The 20,160-nt window shown below is 42.9% G+C and overlaps 1 protein-coding gene, 1 long non-coding RNA gene and 1 pseudogene across 2 annotated transcripts; all 3 read left to right on the forward strand.

The window, feature by feature from the left end:
* The first annotated feature begins 3,058 nt into the window (after positions 1 to 3,058).
* On the forward strand, positions 3,059 to 5,630 carry LOC127911001 (uncharacterized). The gene is made up of 11 exons (XM_052476650.1): positions 3,059 to 3,208; positions 3,367 to 3,551; positions 3,628 to 3,731; positions 4,009 to 4,100; positions 4,260 to 4,440; positions 4,599 to 4,704; positions 4,784 to 4,872; positions 4,944 to 5,035; positions 5,155 to 5,254; positions 5,373 to 5,414; positions 5,497 to 5,630. Exons 1-9 carry the CDS (start codon positions 3,145 to 3,147, stop codon positions 5,223 to 5,225), a joined length of 984 nt encoding a protein of 327 aa, XP_052332610.1. The 5' UTR covers positions 3,059 to 3,144; the 3' UTR covers positions 5,226 to 5,254; positions 5,373 to 5,414; positions 5,497 to 5,630.
* A 4,137-nt stretch (positions 5,631 to 9,767) lies between these two features.
* LOC127911003 (uncharacterized) lies at positions 9,768 to 12,357 on the forward strand (annotated as a pseudogene).
* Positions 12,358 to 13,827: 1,470 nt separating this feature from the next.
* On the forward strand, positions 13,828 to 16,060 carry LOC118373555 (uncharacterized). Its single transcript, XR_004823442.1, has 3 exons — positions 13,828 to 13,964; positions 15,129 to 15,214; positions 15,725 to 16,060. It is a non-coding gene; the product is annotated as an uncharacterized LOC118373555 (long non-coding RNA).
* Positions 16,061 to 20,160: the final 4,100 nt, after the last annotated feature.

The raw sequence follows: 20,160 nt of genomic DNA on the forward strand, positions 1-20,160 counted from the left end.
ACTTGCCTAGTTAAATGTGTGCTGACGTTTCCCTTACCAACATTTGGAGGAAGGTCACTGGAGACCTGTGGGGTGTGTCGTGGAAATTTCCTGTATGACCAAATGATGAGAGCAAGCCACACGCAAGTCAGTTATATCATAAAGTCCATATTTAATTATGAGCTTCACCATAGCCCTGTGACTCGCAGATCAATTCAGTGTCTACAAATTAATTCTCAGAGTGCTTAAACTATTCTTAGTATCATTTATAGTGAAGACACACCCCTCTCAGCTCACATGACAAATAACAGATCTTAGGAACATTACAAAGGAAGACTTTACTTGAGAGAGGAGTATCCCATAGCCAGACAGCATTAGCTATAAATTATCGTTCAGTTTGGTCTCCTAAACAAAGTTCCAATCCACTTCTTGGTACCACTTAGGAACAAAACATTACCTCATCCAATGGCATTTGTCAATTTGAGATACTCCCATCTCAAATATACCCCCTCCTGGACAAGATCAGAAAAGACAGTGAGCCTCCAAGGCTTTACACTAAATCAAGATAAGGACAACCTCAGAGGGGACATGTAATAGTTACAGACACATTCCCATAAGAAGACAAGCCTGACCTCTCCCCTCTCTGGGGCACAAGTAACTTTCCCCACATAAGCATACTTATCAAAATTGATAAAACATCTTATTTATTAATGTTACCTAAAGAATTTGGATTCTGACACAACAGGTGGAAGTTGTGTTGGTGGTTGATGTGGCAGGGGTATCGGAGGGTTCCGCCTGCCCATTACCAGAAACTACGACAAGTGTTGACGGAAATGGAGGAACAGGAAATAATCAGGAAATATGTTTGCGAATATGCTTACCCTCTAGTAATGGTGTGGAAGAAAGATGGTGGGCTTCGTATATGTACAGATTTCAGATGGCTAAATGCAAGGACACACAAAGATGCACATCCACTTCCACACCAATCTGACTGTCTTGAAGCTCTAGGGGGCTACACCTACTTCAGTACGATGGACTTGACATCAGGCTTTTACAACATACCTATGTGTGAGGAGGACAAAAAGTATACAGCCTTCACTACCCCACTGGGTCTGCATGAATACAATCGAATGCCGCAGGGCCTATGCAATAGTCCAGCTTCATTTATGAGGATGATGCTTAGCATTTTTGTAGACCTAAACTTCAGTAGCCTGCTGTGTTACCTAGACGACCTCTTGGTGTTTGCACCAAGCGAAAGACAAGCCTTGGATAGATTGGAGCTGGTGTTCCAGAGACTGAGACAGCACAACCTGAAACTGAGTCCAAAGAAATGCAATTTCTTGCGGACGTCTGTGAAAGTTTTGGGTTATGTCATTAATGGTGACGGGGTGGCTGGGGACCCAACCAAGGTGGATGTGATATTCAAAATGACAAAGTCGGATCTAATGGAGGAAGATGGGTGCGCTCCTTCATTCCAAGTCATGTTAGGTCGCGTTCCGAGACTCCCTGTTGATATAATGTTCAAGCAAGTTTTGAGGGATCCTGTGCTTGTTGACTATAGTAGCTATGTCAAAACACTGAAGTCCCATCTCCATGAAGCAGTGAGCATCACTCAACAGCATACAGTTAAAGAACAACAGAAACAGGCCAAACATTATGACAGAAAAGTCAGAAGCACTCACCTGAACAAAGGAGACAGAGTGCTTCTCGCTAAAAAAAGGAGAAAGGGGGAAAAGAGAACTAGCCGACAAGTGGGAAGCTAAGGTGTACACGGTCATTGACACAAACTTACACACACACATATATAAGGTGGTGGATGATAAAGGAAACACCAAGGTGGTACATCGGAACCTTCTTCTAGACATCAGCTTTCTGCCGGTAGAAACACCTAAGGATGATTCACGTGAATCTCAATCAGATGGAGCTGTAGATCCAGAGTATGAGGGTCAGTCAATGGACCTTTCAGGCTTTGATGAAGAGGAAAGCTCTGGAGATATGACCAGTTCATGGATACTCAGTGGAGTAGATGACCCCGCAAATCAGGACTCTTCGGAGAGACAGGAGACAGTCAGAGATGAGATGGAGCAAGAACAGTCAGCGTACAGCTGCAGGGACAATCCAAATCAAGACCGTCAAGCTCAGCTATCTCTCAATAATGAGACTGCAATTAGCATTCCTGACCATGACAGGGTAGCTGTAGTCCCTGACACAGAACCTTCAGGTATTCCTGACTCAATTGCACCCACTGATTTAGCAAGTGACCAAGACTTACAAAGACCGGGTTCACGTGATTCGCAAGATGTGGTCAGAACACGCACTGGCAGGGTAGTGAAATCTGTAAGTCGTCTTATTGAGACAATGGCTCAGAAACCATTCACTATGGAGGGCTTAGCCACCAAACTAGGAAAGTAGTCCCAGTCTCTTCCAACTCTGTTTTAAAAAAGGTTTTCTTTATTTCTTCTGTTGTTCTAAGGAATATTCATGGATATGTAAAGCCATCTAAGTGACGTCGTTCTGCCCCTGAACAGGCAGTTAACCCACTGTTCCTAGGCCGTCATTGAAAATAAGAATTTGTTCTTAACTGACTTGCCTAGTTAAACAAAGGTTTAAAAAAAATGGTGTTAAGGGATAATATAATGTGAGGACGAGGGTTGTATGATGTACTTGGTCGCGTACTTGTCCAGGAGATTCCTCTGAATCTGCCTGCAGATAGCTTGTATAGCAGAGAACAAAGATGAAATCTTGGAGTTCACTTGTGCCAGTAGTGACTCAGTAGAGTTTGTTATCCCTTGAGTTCCATATCTTGATTGATATGCATTCAGGATTTTGGTGAAATTCAGGAGGGGTGAAACACAAACACAGTTGTAAAATATAATTGATGTATTTCACCGAAAATCCCTCATTTTGTGTTTTGTGAGACATAGGTTCCGCTTTGCAGACTACTTTATGGGGAAAATATGTAACTATTACAATTTTTACTTTTAAAACCCATAAAAATTCAAGGATGTTTTCAGACCAGGAAATACCAAAACTGATGATGTTGGTATGTTTTTAGGTCTAAAATTAGCGCTCCTTGACCTTTCACAGGTGTTCAGAATTAAAATGATTAGGATCAATTGGTCCATAAATATTTCTAGTTTGTAGGCACTCCTAGATCATTCAGTCATGTCTCTCCTTTGGCAATGTGCAATTCTTTTGGCTGTCGTAGCAGCAAGCACTGCCAATGAAGGTACGTCTAATAATGAACGCATAATATGATTATGTAGCGCTGATACCATGTTAACTTGAATAGGCTACTTATCTCATGCTGGCCGCCTAACAGACTAGCCAAGTTGTGGTGTTGGCTCTTGAGATGTGAATGATGACATTATCAAATTTATATTTTAGATTTTAATGTGGATTGTGAGAAACACTCCGTTAAAGTGACATGGAAGGTCAGTCCAGAGTTGGTTGAACATGCTGCCCGTCTTTTCCTTGGACACTGTGTTCCGTCCACATTTTCTGTTCTTCCCACGGGAGAAGGGATGGCGACATTCCACTACAACCTCAATGGCTGTGCCATCAAGAAACGGGTAATGTCTAACTCTTGACCCAATGTATGCCATTTTGGATCCTGCGACGACTAATGCTTCTCCTTCTATTCCCCAGGTGACTGGCAAAAAACACATCTATTCAACCAGCCTGACTTACAGACCTAACCGAAAGCCCAAACCTGCTGCTATTAGTCACCATATTAAGTGTGTTTACATAAGGTAACCATCTATGCCAGGGGTACTCAACTCTTACCCTAAGAGGTCTGGCCCCTGCTGTCTTTCGGTTCTACTTTATCATTAATTGCACACACCTGGTGTCCCAGGTCTAAATCAGTCCCTAATTAGAGGGGAAATATTTTTTTTTAAATGCAGTGGAACTGAGTTGAGTTTTAGGGCTCTATTGGGTGTAGTGTACTCTAGCTATGGTGTTGGAATCAAATCTTCCTAATCCTTTGCCACCTTCATTATTAAACTAAACATTCCCCCTTGTATGTAGACCTGAGGGATGGATTCCCCCATTCCTTATCCCTGCCTATGGTAGTGCTGAGGGTCATGGAGGATTGGTTTTCCACATGGCACTCCTCAATGGTGAGTGACTCATACAACATCAATTATTGTAAGAATATGTTCAGTCAACTTAACTGGTAAAGAAATTCCTAGCAGAGGACACTGCCCAAAGCTAGTTGAAACCTGTGGCTGTACAGTACGTATGAGCATTGTGCCCCTTCCCCTCTCTGTTGCATGTAGAAGACCTTACTGGTCTGGCTAAGAGCAGCCTGTTTCCCCTGGGCTCTTTCATCCCCATCTGGGCAGCAGTGGATCAGAAGGACCATCAGCCCTTGCTGCTGCTCTTGGAGGAGTGTGTGGCGGCCACAACACCAGAACTGCAGTCTGCGAGCCTGGTGTACCCCATCATCACCAACAAGGGGTATGTACCAGACCTGGCTATGGCCATGTAGGGTGCACGTTTTGGTTTTTGACTGCCTAGCGCTACACAGCCTACTCAAATGTTGAATACATTTTAAAGTTAGCTTATTTGCTGGATGGAAGTTCTGTTTGTCTGCTCATTGCACAATGCATTTTCAGTTGCCTTGCAGATGGGAAGACTGGGAACTCCAGGTTCCTGCCTAGGTACCACTCGTCTGCTATTCTGCTTTACCTGCAGTCCTTCAAGTTTGCTTTAGGCGAGGAAGTGAGTGGACCACAAGTTCTCGGTATGACTGGGTTGTTTTCATACTGTAGCTCTTGACTGTTCTCTTATTTCACCCCAGGTGTATATTCATTGTAAGCTTGTTGCATGGGACCCTGAGGTTTTTGATATAGAAAAGAAGGCCTGCCACTACATTAAAGAGACTGGAGAGTAAGTATTGGTCACATAACGACCATAATGACGTTAGTGCCAATGCAACAGCCAACTTTTTTTATTCATAGATGGGAGCTGCTGGACGACCCGTCTCAAAGTGACCTCTGCAAGTGCTGTGACTCGAGTTGCAAGCCTCGGTTGAAGAGGGGTGTGGATTCAGGTATTTTGAGGCACTTCATTTCAAGCCTGACTAAACTGTAGTTCCATATTCATTTGAGCTGATCACTCTTGAGTTCTGATGGGACTGCAGCTTGAAGTAATTTATATTTTTTTTCTCAGAACCCCAGGGCCTGGTTCAAAACTCTGTTCTTGGACCGCTCACAATAGTGGAAAACCCGGATCCCCAGTGAATTTGTAAAATATCCTACTGTAGAACAAGGTTGGTGATTTTGGCATTGAAGACTATAGTTTACACTTGGCTTTTAATTGTATCAGCTTTGATGCCAAATGAACTTGAACCTGTAACTTACTCATCTGTCATTGTGTTCTGTATTCAGTTGACTGGTCGGTGTAATGGTCTGGAACACTTTGCTTGTCAGGTGTGTGTGCTGGTTATTTTACTGTAAAATCCCCCAACGGCAATGAGATGCATGTTACTAACAATTCTTCAACCTGTTACAGGGATGGCTGTCTTTTCTGTCTCTACAGCCATCTAATTGTAGGTGGCCTGAAGGGTGCATCACTTTCTACTATCCCCAGTATGGATATGAAGTCCTTTGACTTGAGCATGTTTCAATAAAATGAGTACTTTACAATGGTGTTTGTTTCTAATGGTTGTCAAAATGCTATGATCCTGATGAGATGTACCCTAAATCCAGTAGTGCGGAGCCGGTATCTACACGAAATAGCCAAGAGGTGACCATCTGGTTGTAAGATGATCTCAATGAGAGTGCTCAGTATTTTGCGACTTCGTGTCCTGAATACTCTTGAACTGTAACACTTTCTTCTCTTGGCATAATTCGTTTGCTAATGATAGTCACGGCAGGTGTTCATGCAATGGTAGCGCTATTTGAAAGATTGTCATATGTGAACCTGCTTCTTGTTGGCTTTACTTTTTCAGCAGTAGCCCACCCCAAGATGAAATTGACAAGCCAAGTTTAGGGATTGTAGGTGGCTGATGGCCATGCTTAGGTAACAATTCAGGAAAATGGCTGTAGTTTACCTTAGTTTCAATGTGTTTTTTTTAGGAGAGTGCCCATCAGGGAATATACCCCCAAAGATTATCTTGGTTTCAGTGTCTTTCATACCTCACTGGCAAAAATGTCTACCTTTCTAACAGTTTAACTAGACATTCATTCGCATAGATTGAAAATCCCAGCAGTTCAAGAGCAAACTGTTTTTGGCACATTCATTGACATATAACTGATTAAACATTTCATAACACTGGCATTTCCCCTCTGACAGGTCACAAATGAATCCCACCCCAGTTAAATTTCATAATAGCTCACGAGCCCAGTACTTGCACTGTATCTGGTAACAGAACTCATTACAGACCAAGCGTCATAGGTTTCTCCCTTTTTAAAATGATTTCTTTGCGTTGTCCTCCAGGAACCTCTTGTGGGGTGAAGATGTCGACTGTAGCTGACTTGGCCTGGGGGGTGACTCCAATATGGCTGCTGTTTGTAGACCTGGTACTTTTGAACAGGAACTCATGACTATTGGTTCAATAATGATGGGCTCCCGAGTGGCGCAGAGGTCTAAGGCACTGCATTTCAGTGCTGGAGGCGTAACTATAGACACTGAAGTGATTGGGAGTCCTGTAGGGCGGTGCACGATTGGCCCAGCATTGTTAGGGTTTGGCCGGGGTAGGCGGTCACTTTAAATAAGAGTTCTTTACTTGCCTAGTTAAATGTGTGCTGACGTTTCCCTTACCAACATTTGGAGGAAGGTCACTGGAGACCTGTGGGGTGTGTCGTGGAAATTTCCTGTATGACCAAATGATGAGAGCAAGCCACACGCAAGTCAGTTATATCATAAAGTCCATATTTAATTATGAGCTTCACCATAGCCCTGTGACTCGCAGATCAATTCAGTGTCTACAAATTAATTCTCAGAGTGCTTAAACTATTCTTAGTATCATTTATAGTGAAGACACACCCCTCTCAGCTCACATGACAAATAACAGATCTTAGGAACATTACAAAGGAAGACTTTACTTGAGAGAGGAGTATCCCATAGCCAGACAGCATTAGCTATAAATTATCGTTCAGTTTGGTCTCCTAAACAAAGTTCCAATCCACTTCTTGGTACCACTTAGGAACAAAACATTACCTCATCCAATGGCATTTGTCAATTTGAGATACTCCCATCTCAAATATACCCCCTCCTGGACAAGATCAGAAAAGACAGTGAGCCTCCAAGGCTTTACACTAAATCAAGATAAGGACAACCTCAGAGGGGACATGTAATAGTTACAGACACATTCCCATAAGAAGACAAGCCTGACCTCTCCCCTCTCTGGGGCACAAGTAACTTTCCCCACATAAGCATACTTATCAAAATTGATAAAACATCTTATTTATTAATGTTACCTAAAGAATTTGGATTCTGACACAACAGGTGGAAGTTGTGTTGGTGGTTGATGTGGCAGGGGTATCGGAGGGTTCCGCCTGCCCATTACCAGAAACTACGACAAGTGTTGACGGAAATGGAGGAACAGGAAATAATCAGGAAATATGTTTGCGAATATGCTTACCCTCTAGTAATGGTGTGGAAGAAAGATGGTGGGCTTCGTATATGTACAGATTTCAGATGGCTAAATGCAAGGACACACAAAGATGCACATCCACTTCCACACCAATCTGACTGTCTTGAAGCTCTAGGGGGCTACACCTACTTCAGTACGATGGACTTGACATCAGGCTTTTACAACATACCTATGTGTGAGGAGGACAAAAAGTATACAGCCTTCACTACCCCACTGGGTCTGCATGAATACAATCGAATGCCGCAGGGCCTATGCAATAGTCCAGCTTCATTTATGAGGATGATGCTTAGCATTTTTGTAGACCTAAACTTCAGTAGCCTGCTGTGTTACCTAGACGACCTCTTGGTGTTTGCACCAAGCGAAAGACAAGCCTTGGATAGATTGGAGCTGGTGTTCCAGAGACTGAGACAGCACAACCTGAAACTGAGTCCAAAGAAATGCAATTTCTTGCGGACGTCTGTGAAAGTTTTGGGTTATGTCATTAATGGTGACGGGGTGGCTGGGGACCCAACCAAGGTGGATGTGATATTCAAAATGACAAAGTCGGATCTAATGGAGGAAGATGGGTGCGCTCCTTCATTCCAAGTCATGTTAGGTCGCGTTCCGAGACTCCCTGTTGATATAATGTTCAAGCAAGTTTTGAGGGATCCTGTGCTTGTTGACTATAGTAGCTATGTCAAAACACTGAAGTCCCATCTCCATGAAGCAGTGAGCATCACTCAACAGCATACAGTTAAAGAACAACAGAAACAGGCCAAACATTATGACAGAAAAGTCAGAAGCACTCACCTGAACAAAGGAGACAGAGTGCTTCTCGCTAAAAAAAGGAGAAAGGGGGAAAAGAGAACTAGCCGACAAGTGGGAAGCTAAGGTGTACACGGTCATTGACAGAAACTTACACACACACATATATAAGGTGGTGGATGATAAAGGAAACACCAAGGTGGTACATCGGAACCTTCTTCTAGACATCAGCTTTCTGCCGGTAGAAACACCTAAGGATGATTCACGTGAATCTCAATCAGATGGAGCTGTAGATCCAGAGTATGAGGGTCAGTCAATGGACCTTTCAGGCTTTGATGAAGAGGAAAGCTCTGGAGATATGACCAGTTCATGGATACTCAGTGGAGTAGATGACCCCGCAAATCAGGACTCTTCGGAGAGACAGGAGACAGTCAGAGATGAGATGGAGCAAGAACAGTCAGCGTACAGCTGCAGGGACAATCCAAATCAAGACCGTCAAGCTCAGCTATCTCTCAATAATGAGACTGCAATTAGCATTCCTGACCATGACAGGGTAGCTGTAGTCCCTGACACAGAACCTTCAGGTATTCCTGACTCAATTGCACCCACTGATTTAGCAAGTGACCAAGACTTACAAAGACCGGGTTCACGTGATTCGCAAGATGTGGTCAGAACACGCACTGGCAGGGTAGTGAAATCTGTAAGTCGTCTTATTGAGACAATGGCTCAGAAACCATTCACTATGGAGGGCTTAGCCACCAAACTAGGAAAGTAGTCCCAGTCTCTTCCAACTCTGTTTTAAAAAAGGTTTTCTTTATTTCTTCTGTTGTTCTAAGGAATATTCATGGATATGTAAAGCCATCTAAGTGACGTCGTTCTGCCCCTGAACAGGCAGTTAACCCACTGTTCCTAGGCCGTCATTGAAAATAAGAATTTGTTCTTAACTGACTTGCCTAGTTAAACAAAGGTTTAAAAAAAATGGTGTTAAGGGATAATATAATGTGAGGACGAGGGTTGTATGATGTACTTGGTCGCGTACTTGTCCAGGAGATTCCTCTGAATCTGCCTGCAGATAGCTTGTATAGCAGAGAACAAAGATGAAATCTTGGAGTTCACTTGTGCCAGTAGTGACTCAGTAGAGTTTGTTATCCCTTGAGTTCCATATCTTGATTGATATGCATTCAGGATTTTGGTGAAATTCAGGAGGGGTGAAACACAAACACAGTTGTAAAATATAATTGATGTATTTCACCGAAAATCCCTCATTTTGTGTTTTGTGAGACATAGGTTCCGCTTTGCAGACTACTTTATGGGGAAAATATGTAACTATTACAATTTTTACTTTTAAAACCCATAAAAATTCAAGGATGTTTTCAGACCAGGAAATACCAAAACTGATGATGTTGGTATGTTTTTAGGTCTAAAATTAGCGCTCCTTGACCTTTCACAGGTGTTCAGAATTAAAATGATTAGGATCAATTGGTCCATAAATATTTCTAGTTTGTAGGCACTCCTAGATCATTCAGTCATGTCTCTCCTTTGGCAATGTGCAATTCTTTTGGCTGTCGTAGCAGCAAGCACTGCCAATGAAGGTACGTCTAATAATGAACGCATAATATGATTATGTAGCGCTGATACCATGTTAACTTGAATAGGCTACTTATCTCATGCTGGCCGCCTAACAGACTAGCCAAGTTGTGGTGTTGGCTCTTGAGATGTGAATGATGACATTATCAAATTTATATTTTAGATTTTAATGTGGATTGTGAGAAACACTCCGTTAAAGTGACATGGAAGGTCAGTCCAGAGTTGGTTGAACATGCTGCCCGTCTTTTCCTTGGACACTGTGTTCCGTCCACATTTTCTGTTCTTCCCACGGGAGAAGGGATGGCGACATTCCACTACAACCTCAATGGCTGTGCCATCAAGAAACGGGTAATGTCTAACTCTTGACCCAATGTATGCCATTTTGGATCCTGCGACGACTAATGCTTCTCCTTCTATTCCCCAGGTGACTGGCAAAAACACATCTATTCAACCAGCCTGACTTACAGACCTAACCGAAAGCCCAAACCTGCTGCTATTAGTCACCATATTAAGTGTGTTTACATAAGGTAACCATCTATGCCAGGGGTACTCAACTCTTACCCTAAGAGGTCTGGCCCCTGCTGTCTTTCGGTTCTACTTTATCATTAATTGCACACACCTGGTGTCCCAGGTCTAAATCAGTCCCTAATTAGAGGGGAAATATTTTTTTTTTTTTTTTTTTTTTTTTTAATGCAGTGGAACTGAGTTGAGTTTTAGGGCTCTATTGGGTGTAGTGTACTCTAGCTATGGTGTTGGAATCAAATCTTCCTAATCCTTTGCCACCTTCATTATTAAACTAAACATTCCCCCTTGTATGTAGACCTGAGGGATGGATTCCCCCATTCCTTATCCCTGCCTATGGTAGTGCTGAGGGTCATGGAGGATTGGTTTTCCACATGGCACTCCTCAATGGTGAGTGACTCATACAACATCAATTATTGTAAGAATATGTTCAGTCAACTTAACTGGTAAAGAAATTCCTAGCAGAGGACACTGCCCAAAGCTAGTTGAAACCTGTGGCTGTACAGTACGTATGAGCATTGTGCCCCTTCCCCTCTCTGTTGCATGTAGAAGACCTTACTGGTCTGGCTAAGAGCAGCCTGTTTCCCCTGGGCTCTTTCATCCCCATCTGGGCAGCAGTGGATCAGAAGGACCATCAGCCCTTGCTGCTGCTCTTGGAGGAGTGTGTGTGGCGCCACAACACCAGAACTGCAGTCTGCGAGCCTGGTGTACCCCATCATCACCAACAAGGGGTATGTACCAGACCTGGCTATGGCCATGTAGGGTGCACGTTTTGGTTTTTGACTGCCTAGCGCTACACAGCCTACTCAAATGTTGAATACATTTTAAAGTTAGCTTATTTGCTGGATGGAAGTTCTGTTTGTCTGCTCATTGCACAATGCATTTTCAGTTGCCTTGCAGATGGGAAGACTGGGAACTCCAGGTTCCTGCCTAGGTACCACTCGTCTGCTATTCTGCTTTACCTGCAGTCCTTCAAGTTTGCTTTAGGCGAGGAAGTGAGTGGACCACAAGTTCTCGGTATGACTGGGTTGTTTTCATACTGTAGCTCTTGACTGTTCTCTTATTTCACCCCAGGTGTATATTCATTGTAAGCTTGTTGCATGGGACCCTGAGGTTTTTGATATAGAAAAGAAGGCCTGCCACTACATTAAAGAGACTGGAGAGTAAGTATTGGTCACATAACGACCATAATGACGTTAGTGCCAATGCAACAGCCAACTTTTTTTTATTCATAGATGGGAGCTGCTGGACGACCCGTCTCAAAGTGACCTCTGCAAGTGCTGTGACTCGAGTTGCAAGCCTCGGTTGAAGAGGGGTGTGGATTCAGGTATTTTGAGGCACTTCATTTCAAGCCTGACTAAACTGTAGTTCCATATTCATTTGAGCTGATCACTCTTGAGTTCTGATGGGACTGCAGCTTGAAGTAATTTATATATTTTTTCTCAGAACCCCAGGGCCTGGTTCAAAACTCTGTTCTTGGACCGCTCACAATAGTGGAAAACCCGGATCCCCAGTGAATTTGTAAAATATCCTACTGTAGAACAAGGTTGGTGATTTTGGCATTGAAGACTATAGTTTACACTTGGCTTTTAATTGTATCAGCTTTGATGCCAAATGAACTTGAACCTGTAACTTACTCATCTGTCATTGTGTTCTGTATTCAGTTGACTGGTCGGTGTAATGGTCTGGAACACTTTGCTTGTCAGGTGTGTGTGCTGGTTATTTTACTGTAAAATCCCCCAACGGCAATGAGATGCATGTTACTAACAATTCTTCAACCTGTTACAGGGATGGCTGTCTTTTCTGTCTCTACAGCCATCTAATTGTAGGTGGCCTGAAGGGTGCATCACTTTCTACTATCCCCAGTATGGATATGAAGTCCTTTGACTTGAGCATGTTTCAATAAAATGAGTACTTTACAATGGTGTTTGTTTCTAATGGTTGTCAAAATGCTATGATCCTGATGAGATGTACCCTAAATCCAGTAGTGCGGAGCCGGTATCTACACAAAATAGCCAAGAGGTGACCATCTGGTTGTAAGATGATCTCAATGAGAGTGCTCAGTATTTTGCGACTTCGTGTCCTGAATACTCTTGAACTGTAACACTTTCTTCTCTTGGCATAATTCGTTTGCTAATGATAGTCACGGCAGGTGTTCATGCAATGGTAGCGCTATTTGAAAGATTGTCATATGTGAACCTGCTTCTTGTTGGCTTTACTTTTTCAGCAGTAGCCCACCCCAAGATGAAATTGACAAGCCAAGTTTAGGGATTGTAGGTGGCTGATGGCCATGCTTAGGTAACAATTCAGGAAAATGGCTGTAGTTTACCTTAGTTTCAATGTGTTTTTTTTAGGAGAGTGCCCATCAGGGGAATATACCCCAAAGATTATCTTGGTTTCAGTGTCTTTCATACCTCACTGGCAAAAATGTCTACCTTTCTAACAGTTTAACTAGACATTCATTCGCATAGATTGAAAATCCCAGCAGTTCAAGAGCAAACTGTTTTTGGCACATTCATTGACATATAACTGATTAAACATTTCATAACACTGGCATTTCCCCTCTGACAGGTCACAAATGAATCCCACCCCAGTTAAATTTCATAATAGCTCACGAGCCCAGTACTTGCACTGTATCTGGTAACAGAACTCATTACAGACCAAGCGTCATAGGTTTCTCCCTTTTTAAAATGATTTCTTTGCGTTGTCCTCCAGGAACCTCTTGTGGGGTGAAGATGTCGACTGTAGCTGACTTGGCCTGGGGGGTGACTCCAATATGGCTGCTGTTTGTAGACCTGGTACTTTTGAACTCTTGACTATAGGTTCAATAATGGGCTCCCAAGTGGTGCAGCAGTCTAAGGCACTGCATTTCAGTGCTGGAGGCGTCACTACAGACCCTGGTTCGACCGGCTGTGATTTGGAGTCCCTACGTGTGGCGCACAATTGGTCCAATGTGCTGTATAGAAACCAGTGGGTGAATTGTCGTTCATCCTGAGCTCCCACAGGCTGACCTTTGTCATCTACCATGAAAATTCTCAATTGGATTTTCTTCAGTTAAATGCAACAAAACATTTATAAAAAGCAATCTAATATGGTTTTTGAACACTATAACTTGTTTACAAGCATGATTGCTGTACTTTCAGTTTGTTTGTTCAGCTTGTTGGCCGTTTAGCCAATCTGCGTTTCTCAATGAGTTCAAAACACTGGAATGGATCCAACTAGTATTTACGACTTCACAACTGGTAAATTAATAACTCTCACTTGGTTACAAACACAGCATAAGCATCTGATCATTAATTGCAAGACTGGAATGAGTTCATACTAATGATTTCCAGATCAGTGATTGATTGCCTGCAGCTGGAGGTTTTTAATATTGTAAAACACACAGATGGCAGTGGTTAACATGATTGCTTGCTGACAATTATTATAGGCATCCCAACTGAACCTCGGCGTTCAATCATGATGGCTTTATTTTGCTGCAGTGTGGCTCTCCTTTGCATAGCTGTTTCTGCCATTGTGGCACAAGAAGGTAATTTGTATCATTGTCTTTTATGCAGTCCTATTGCATTTTAAATTTGAACTGTACTAGACCAAAAAGCAGCAGATGTTAGTTTGTAAAAAATATTTTCAACAATTATCCTACCAGATATGGCAGAAGCCCTGATTCAGTCACTCTGAGATGCAGGGCAGCCAGGTCACAGATCGATCCCTCACTCCTGTCTGGGAAGTTGTTAGCCTCCCCAGCAGAGACACTGGAGGGATATGTTCCATGTGGCACTAAATTACCACCTTCAGGAGGATGGTAGGCTTTAGCAAATGTACCCATGTGTATTTGGTAAGACTTTAGGGTTGTTTAACTCTCTCCTTCCTCACTACTGGGGACACACTGATGTACTTGAATGAGCTGACCTATGTCTACTCCCAAAGCTCACCTGAACTCTGACTTTCAGTCTTACCCAGTTGTTTGTCTATGACAGGTGAGATGTGGCTGTTTTGTGTACCCCTAAGGAATATAATAATTGTTCTGTTGTATCATGTATGCTAATGCTGGAGAACTATTCCAACCCTGAACTTGCACGGTCAGCTTCATGTTTAATATATTTCCTTTGTACTTTAGATTGAGCACCTCCCATACTTGACCTAGTGCTGTTTCATACAAATGGTGAAGGAGATGTGGTCTACCACATGAGACTTATGACGGATAGGTTTTTGAGACTACTAGTAAGCTTGACGTTAACAGATGCAAGCCTGCCCATATGATGTGTATCCTGCAGATGACTTCTCTGGATCATATCTGTCTAGGGAATACCTCCTTGGTGCATTCATCCACATCTTGGCAACAGTGGAGCAGAAGGACCATCAGCCCTTGCTGTGTGGCGACCAACACCAGAGCTGCATCCGGTGGGCTCCGTGTTCCTCTTCGCCAAGGAGTTTTACAAATGGGTTATACAGCAAGATGTGACTGGTGCTTTTGTGCGATGTGGATTCATGTGGCGAACCATTCCTGATTGATGGCAAACCATTTGACATGTCTGGTGGATAGCATGACTTCAAACTCAATTTGAACCAAGACAAGACATTTCTGAAATCCGTCTCTCTGCAAGCCTTCAAGTTTACCGTTGCAGTGGTAAACTTATGTGACTTACATTTTGACACTGATGAATATGAGCACTGATCCCTAATCTCTTCTCAGGTCTATATACACTGCAAATGTTTGCCCTGGAACCCCAGCAGCCTTGATACCAGCAGGAAGGCCTGCCATTATGTGCAAGGGCATGGGTAAAAAATATTGTATACGCCTATTCAGTTGAACTACTTTTACTGAAAGGAGGGACCTCAACTTGCCCAAAGTATCTAATTTGGAGAGAAACAGTGCCATTCAAATCTTGACTTAATTTTTAAAAAATCAGTTGAGACCTCCTTGATGACCCCTCCCATAGTAACCTCTGTAGCTGCTGTGACTTCAGCTGCAAGTCCCAGAAGGGGAGTAGCATCAGGTTTTGCATGACTTGAGTGGGGTGCAGAAAGATGAATTTACTTATCGTCCCAGGGCACTAGAATGGGATGTCGGGGGGGGGGGCATGTCCAGCCACCCTTTTCAATGCTTAAACTCTATTTTTTTTAGGTCAACTCAAAATGCTGTCCTTGGACCACTTATAACCACTGACAATTCACTGGCCTGTAATGTGAACCTGGTTTTGTTACACCCCAAATGATCATGTCAAAGTTCATTTTTGTATATTCTGTTTCATTGACATATTAGCTGAACTGTACTTGTGTTTGTTTCAGGTGTGACCCTGAGTACAGCTGGGTTTCCTGGGAGATGGGCAGCCATCTACCGTGCATGTCCTTACTCTGGAATGGCTGCCGTTGATGTGATTTGAGATAATGTGTCGCTTTTTCTTGGTTTTATTCTCACTTGTTATCTAACAAGAACCTAAGGTCAAGCACATTAAACTTGACTGTGCCATGAGTTTAAACTTTATTTTGCAAGCAGGTCATTGTGCTGATGTGATGCAAGTAAATGGGTTGAAGCCTTTTATTAAACCAAGCGCGCTTGTATAGTTCAACTATGCTTAAAAGGAGATCAGAAATCCATGGATTGTGCTAGACTTGTCTTCATGATCTCAAACCAGATTACTTGTTTCAAGGCTCGCGCAATTCTCTCTCCAGTTGTAGCACCACTGCATTGTCTTTAGTCGCCAGCGTTTTGATATTCATAGATGCTGTTTCTACGACAGCGTAGATATGTGCCTCATAACCGCCGCTATTGACTCTGCAGTACCTTCACTGTCTGAAAATGCCTGTATTTGTGAAATAATTGAGTGCCGTTGTCTTGGTTATTACAATGGTACAAAAATGAAGATGAGTCTGTAAGCATTGCTGTTTCTGTAGGTCAAGGTAATGTCCTGATTGTCGGGGCCTATATTGACCTAGCAGAGAAGGCAACCTTTTATGAACTGAGGTATTTGTTACAGATCACTAACCAGTCACTGGAAGCCGGAGCCAAGTCACTCCATTACACTATTTTGAAAAACAAGTCTCACTTTCAGTCAGATGAATGTTTATTTTAATAATAGCTGAGCTTTCAGTCAGTTGCTCTGCAGAGCATATCTCTACAGTGGGACAGAAATAATTTGACACCTGTGGTAATCTGAAGTACCCAAAAAATCCACTCACACAATCAGAAATACAAATACTAGATGAATATTTCCACTACAAATACTAGAAAAAAATGATTTTGTATAAGGTACCCATGCTTTCAAAAAGAGCAATAGCGCAACAACGGAAGAAACAATGTCTTTCCCCACTATTGTTCTGATTGTTTACTACCTGAAAGTTCAGCTACTATTAATTAATTTAGGATCTTACTGGAAGTGTTCTGAGGCGTTTTGCATTTTGCCTCCTGCACCTTCACTAATCGGTTTTGGGTGTGCTGGAAATTCTGCCTATTATCCACAAAATATTTTACCTTCATTTGCTCTCCAGTTCTTCCGCTAGGTGTTCACTTGCCTGTAGTCTGACCTCAATGGCTTTCAGTTCAACATCTTGTGCTTAAACACGTAAGCAAAACCAATCAATATCACACAAAGGCTATTTAGTTGTAATGCAGTGTGTAGGCATGTAGCTCAGCAGCTGCGAGATCCCCTACCTTCATTCTGTCTGATTAGGTCTGCCACCCGGTTTTTAGGCTGACTTTCACTTCAGCAAATTCAATCTTGGTGTATTTCAGTTCAACAATTTGCTCTACCAACATCTCATCTGTCTCAGCTCATTCCAGATGTCAGGCATGGGCTGCTGCCAGGTGATATCATTAACTTTGTCTGCCACTGACAGACGGCAGCACAGTACCAACAGAACTACGGTGGTCTCCATACTATAGTAGGCCTATACCTAACCTCAGTGGTGTAAAGTACTTCAGTAAAAATACTTTAAAGTACTAAAGTAGTTTTTCAGCGTGTCTGTACTTTACTATTTATATTTTTGACTACTTTTACTTCACTACATTACTAAGGAAAATACCGGTTACATTTTGAAAGCTTAACAGGACAGGAACATTTTGAAGAAAACATCCCTGGTCGTCCCTACTGCCTCTAATCTGGTGGACTCACTGAACACAAATGCTTAATTTGTAAATTATGTCTGAGTGTTGGTGTGTGCCCTTGACTATCCGTTAAAATAAAAAACTTGTGCCATTTGGATTGCATAATATAGTAATTTGAAATGATTTGTACTTTTACTTTTGATACTTAAGTATATTGTTGCAATTAAATTTACTTTGATACTCAAGTATATTTTAAAACCAAATACTTTTATACTTTTACTCAAGTTGTATTTTACCAGGTGACTTTCAATTTTACTTGAGTCATTTTCTATTAAGGTATCTTTTACTCAAGTAGGACAATTGGGTACTTTTTCCACAGCTACCTAACTTCCTCCCTTAACCTTTTGAGTCATAGCATTCCTTTATACAGTGTATTCGGAAAGTATTCAGACCCCTTCACTTTTTCAAAGGAATTCTCCGTAGAGCTCTGAGACAGGATTGTGTCGAGGCACAGATCTGGGGAAGGCTAGCAAAAAATGTCTGCATAATTGTAGGTCCCTAAGAACACAGTGGCCTCCATCATTCTGAAATGGAGGCAGTTTGGAACCACTAAGACCCTTTCTACAGCTGGCCAAACTGAGCAATTGGGGGAGAAGGGCCTTGGTCAGGGAGGCGATCAGGAAGCTGATGGTCACTCTAACAGAGCCCCATTGTTCCTCTGTGGAGATGGGAGAACCTTCCAGAAGGACAACCATCTCTGCAGCACTCCACCAATCAGGCATTTATGGTAGACTGGCCAGACGAAAGCCAATCCTCAGTAAAAGGCACATGACAGTGTGCTTGTAGTTTCCCAAAAGGCACCTAAATGACTCTCAGACCAAGAGAAAACAAGATTCTCTGGTCTGATGAAACAAAGATTGGACTCTTTGCCCTGAATGCCAAGCGTCACATCTGGAGGAAACCAGGCACCGCTCATCACCTGGCCAATACCATCCCTAAGGTGGAGCATGGTGGTGGCAGCATCATGCTGTGGGGATGTTTTTCAGCGGCAGGGACTGGGAGACTATGCAGGATTGAGGGAAAGATGAATGGAGCAAAGTACAGAGAGATCCTTGACGTAAACCTGCTCCAGAGCGCTCAGCACCTCAGATTAGGATGAAGGTTCACCTTCCAACAGGACAATGACCCTAAGCACACAGCCAAGACAACACAACACGGGAGTGGCTTAGGGACAAGTCACTGAATGTCCTTGAGTGGCCCAGACAGAGCCCGGACCTGAACTCGATTTAACATCTCTGGAGAGACCTGAAAATAGGTCTGAAAATATGCTCCCCATCCAACCTTTTTTTTTTTATTTTTTTTTATTTCACCTTTATTTAACCAGGTAGGCTAGTTGAGAACAAGTTCTCATTTGCAACTGCGACCTGGCCAAGATAAAGCATAGCAGTGTGAACAGACAACACAGAGTTACACATGGAGTAAACAATTAGCAAGTCAATAACACAGTAGAAAAAAATGGGCAGTCTATATACAATGTGTGCAAAAGGCATGAGGAGGTAGGCGAATAATACAATTTTGCAGATTAACACTGGAGTGATAAATGATCAGATGGGCATGTACAGGTAGAGATATTGGTGTGCAAAAGAGCAGAAAAGTAAATAAATAAAAACAGTATAAAAACAGTATGGGAATGAGGTAGGTGAAAAAGGGTGAGCTATTTACCTATAGACTATGTACAGCTGCAGCGATCGGTTAGCTGCTCGGATAGCTGATGTTTGAAGTTGGAGAGGGAGATAAAAGTCTCCAACTTCAGCGATTTTTGCAATTCGTTCCAGTCACAGGCAGCAGAGTACTGGAACGAAAGGCGGCCAAATGAGGTGTTGGCTTTAGGGATGATCAGTGAGATACACCTGCTGGAGCGCGTGCTACGGATGGGTGTTGCCATCGTGACCAGTGAACTGAGATAAGGCGGAGCTTTACCTAGCATGGACTTGTAGATGACCTGGAGCCAGTGGGTCTGGCGACGAATATGTAGTGAGGGCCAGCCGACTAGAGCATACAAGTCGCAGTGGTGGGTGGTATAAGGTGCTTTAGTGACAAAACGGATGGCACTGTGATAGACTGCATCCAGTTTGCTGAGTAGAGTGTTGGAAGCCATTTTGTAGATGACATCGCCGAAGTCGAGGATCGGTAGGATAGTCAGTTTTACTAGGGTAAGCTTGGCAGCGTGAGTGAAGGAGGCTTTGTTGCGGAATAGAAAGCCGACTCTGGATTTGATTTTTGATTGGAGATGTTTGATGTGAGTCTGGAAGGAGAGTTTGCAGTCTAGCCATACACCTAGGTACTTATAGATGTCCACGTATTCAAGGTTGGAACCATCCAGGGTAGTGATGCTAGTCGGGCATGCGGGTGCAGGCAGCGATCGGTTGAAAAGCATGCATTTGGTTTTACTCGCGTTTAAGAGCAGTTGGAGGCCACGGAAGGAGTGCTGTATGGCATTGAAGCTCGTTTGGAGGTTGGATAGCACAGTGTCCAATGACGGGCCGAAAGTATATAGAATGGTGTCGTCTGCGTAGAGGTGGATCAGGGAATCGCCCGCAGCAAGAGCAACATCATTGATATATACAGAGAAAAGAGTCGGCCCGAGAATTGAACCCTGTGGCACCCCCATAGAGACTGC

Source organism: Oncorhynchus keta, chromosome 23 (genome assembly GCF_023373465.1).
Source record: "Oncorhynchus keta strain PuntledgeMale-10-30-2019 chromosome 23, Oket_V2, whole genome shotgun sequence".
NCBI classification, from domain to species: domain Eukaryota; kingdom Metazoa; phylum Chordata; class Actinopteri; order Salmoniformes; family Salmonidae; genus Oncorhynchus; species Oncorhynchus keta.